The 2,022-nt window shown below is 34.2% G+C and overlaps 1 protein-coding gene across 1 annotated transcript in view; it reads right to left on the reverse strand.

Moving 5' to 3' along the window:
• LOC107613730 (actin-related protein 7) overlaps window positions 321-2,022 on the reverse strand; it is a 7,729-nt gene continuing 6,027 nt past the window's right edge. Inside the window, exons 6-7 of the mRNA XM_016315859.2 lie at window positions 1,528-1,595; window positions 321-855 (exon numbers count right to left, since the gene is read on the reverse strand). Coding sequence (XP_016171345.1) covers window positions 703-855; window positions 1,528-1,595 — 221 coding nt within the window. The 3' untranslated portion in view covers window positions 321-702. The remainder of the gene's footprint in view (window positions 856-1,527; window positions 1,596-2,022) is intronic.

Below are 2,022 nucleotides of genomic sequence, written 5' to 3' on the forward strand. Positions count from 1 at the left end.
GTTTTGGTTGGTGTGATGGAGATGGTGATGGAGTGGCAGTGGGTGGGGGGTGGTGGTGGTGGTTCTGGTTCTGGTGGTGGTGGTGGTGGTGGTGGCATGATTTTGGAGAAGAAGGGATAGGGGCATTTTGGTCCGAAGGACCATTTTAAAACAAACTGAAATCTTGGGCACCATTTTAGAACGAAAAAAAGACGAGGGACGAAAAAAATTTTCAGCCTCTACGTTGGGGACCAAAATCATACTTATCCCTAGATTTTAAATGTGTATCTAACCAATTTTTTTAAAACAAATTAAAAGTATTATCAGCAGGGCATAGCAAATTACAAGAAAATAAAAATTACCAATTACTATAGAAGAGGCGTAGAGAACAGGGAGAAAGTAGAGGTCACCAAGGGAGGAACAACCCCTTTCGGGCTCTACTCATTACAAAGATAAGCAACCTGCTATTGCCACAGACATACGTGTTTACATGATTTTCTCTCAAGAAATTTCTACCAAAAGCATCAACCATGGACATTGGTGGAAGGAAACATTGATTGGATTAAGTTAATGGAGATCCACCAAAATATTTTAAATCGCAAAAACAGCTAGACATCTACCAAGACAAGCATTTAGAATATAAAGTTAATCGAGGCCTACCACATGCTCTAATAAAAGTGCTTAGGAACTGGCCATTTGAAGAAATCGTGCAGATGAATTCTGTTAGAAGCATTTCCGATGAACCACCGAAGGTCCAGTTTCGTCATAGTCTGCCTTAGTTACATGCTGATTTTGTGGAAAAACTACTTTGGCTAGTATGGCCCCTCCCACCCATGCAGAATACATGGTTAAATTTTCTGGCATGTATTCCGGAGGCTGCAATAAGCCAGAGATTACCCACCAAGTGAAAAATTAAACTAGAACATGAATAATAATAAAGCTTATCTAAGTACAGTTATAGGATGACAATGTACTAGTTTGGATTGGTTTTTTTAATGAAAAAAATACCTTTTTTAAAAAATAAAGTACTTTTATTCAATTTAAAATCTATTTGGATACGTCTTTTAAAAAAAATATTTTTATTAAAAAGAGCAAATTATTTGCTTTTTCTAAAAGGTAGCAATACCCTACTTTAGAAAAATGCAAAAGCAAAAGAGGTTTTTAATACTTAAAAACACTTTTTAAAAAGCCTATCCAAATGTGAAATAATTTTTCTCTGTTCAAAAAAGATCTTTTTTAAAAAGATGAAAAAAATAAGTACTTTTTTCAAAAGCCAATCCAAACTGACCCAATGAATAAGTGTGGAGATCAGCACCAGTCTTATTTCTTGAGATAAGGGAAAACTATGCTTATGCCGGTCCGAGTGCATGTTACTCGTAAAAGGAAACAAATAAAATGATAAATTGTAGACAAAAGCAGCAACCACCAAATTGTGCAGTTACATTAACCTAGTATTTCTGTTGGAAAGTTACCAAAAATATATAATGGCTACATGACATGTTGCACTATGTACTTCGCATAAGGGGAAGACGGGGGGAGGAGGTTTACCTTAACCAGCATAGGTCGAATAGCAGATGAACTCAAGCTAGATTCCTTCTGAAATCTCTCTTCAAACCCTGCACCGATACTACATTAGCATGCCATAGCAAATAGGCAAAACAACAGGTTTCTCATAAATAAGATATTAGATTGCTGTAGATGACTAGCAATTCGCCATCAACAAACTAAATAAACTGATGTATTAAAAAACAGTGGTTTACTTGCTGGCAAGAAGAAACCGGAATCAAAAAACACTGAAGAATAGAATAGTAAAATATAGTTTATTTAATATATTATGGGCTTATTTGGTTGTGCAGCTGGAAGAAATACTTCTTTAAAAGCAAAAGCAAAAAGATAATTAGAAAATTATTTTGTATTTGAATGTAGTTATAAAAGTACTTTTTAAGTAGTTAAAGTATTTGGATATAACAAATATATAAGTACTTTTTTTAATAAAGTTAGAATAAAGGTTGTCATGCTTATGTTTGGATATAAAATATATAC

This window comes from Arachis ipaensis, chromosome B08 (assembly GCF_000816755.2).
Source record: "Arachis ipaensis cultivar K30076 chromosome B08, Araip1.1, whole genome shotgun sequence".
Classification (NCBI taxonomy): Eukaryota; Viridiplantae; Streptophyta; class Magnoliopsida; order Fabales; family Fabaceae; genus Arachis; species Arachis ipaensis.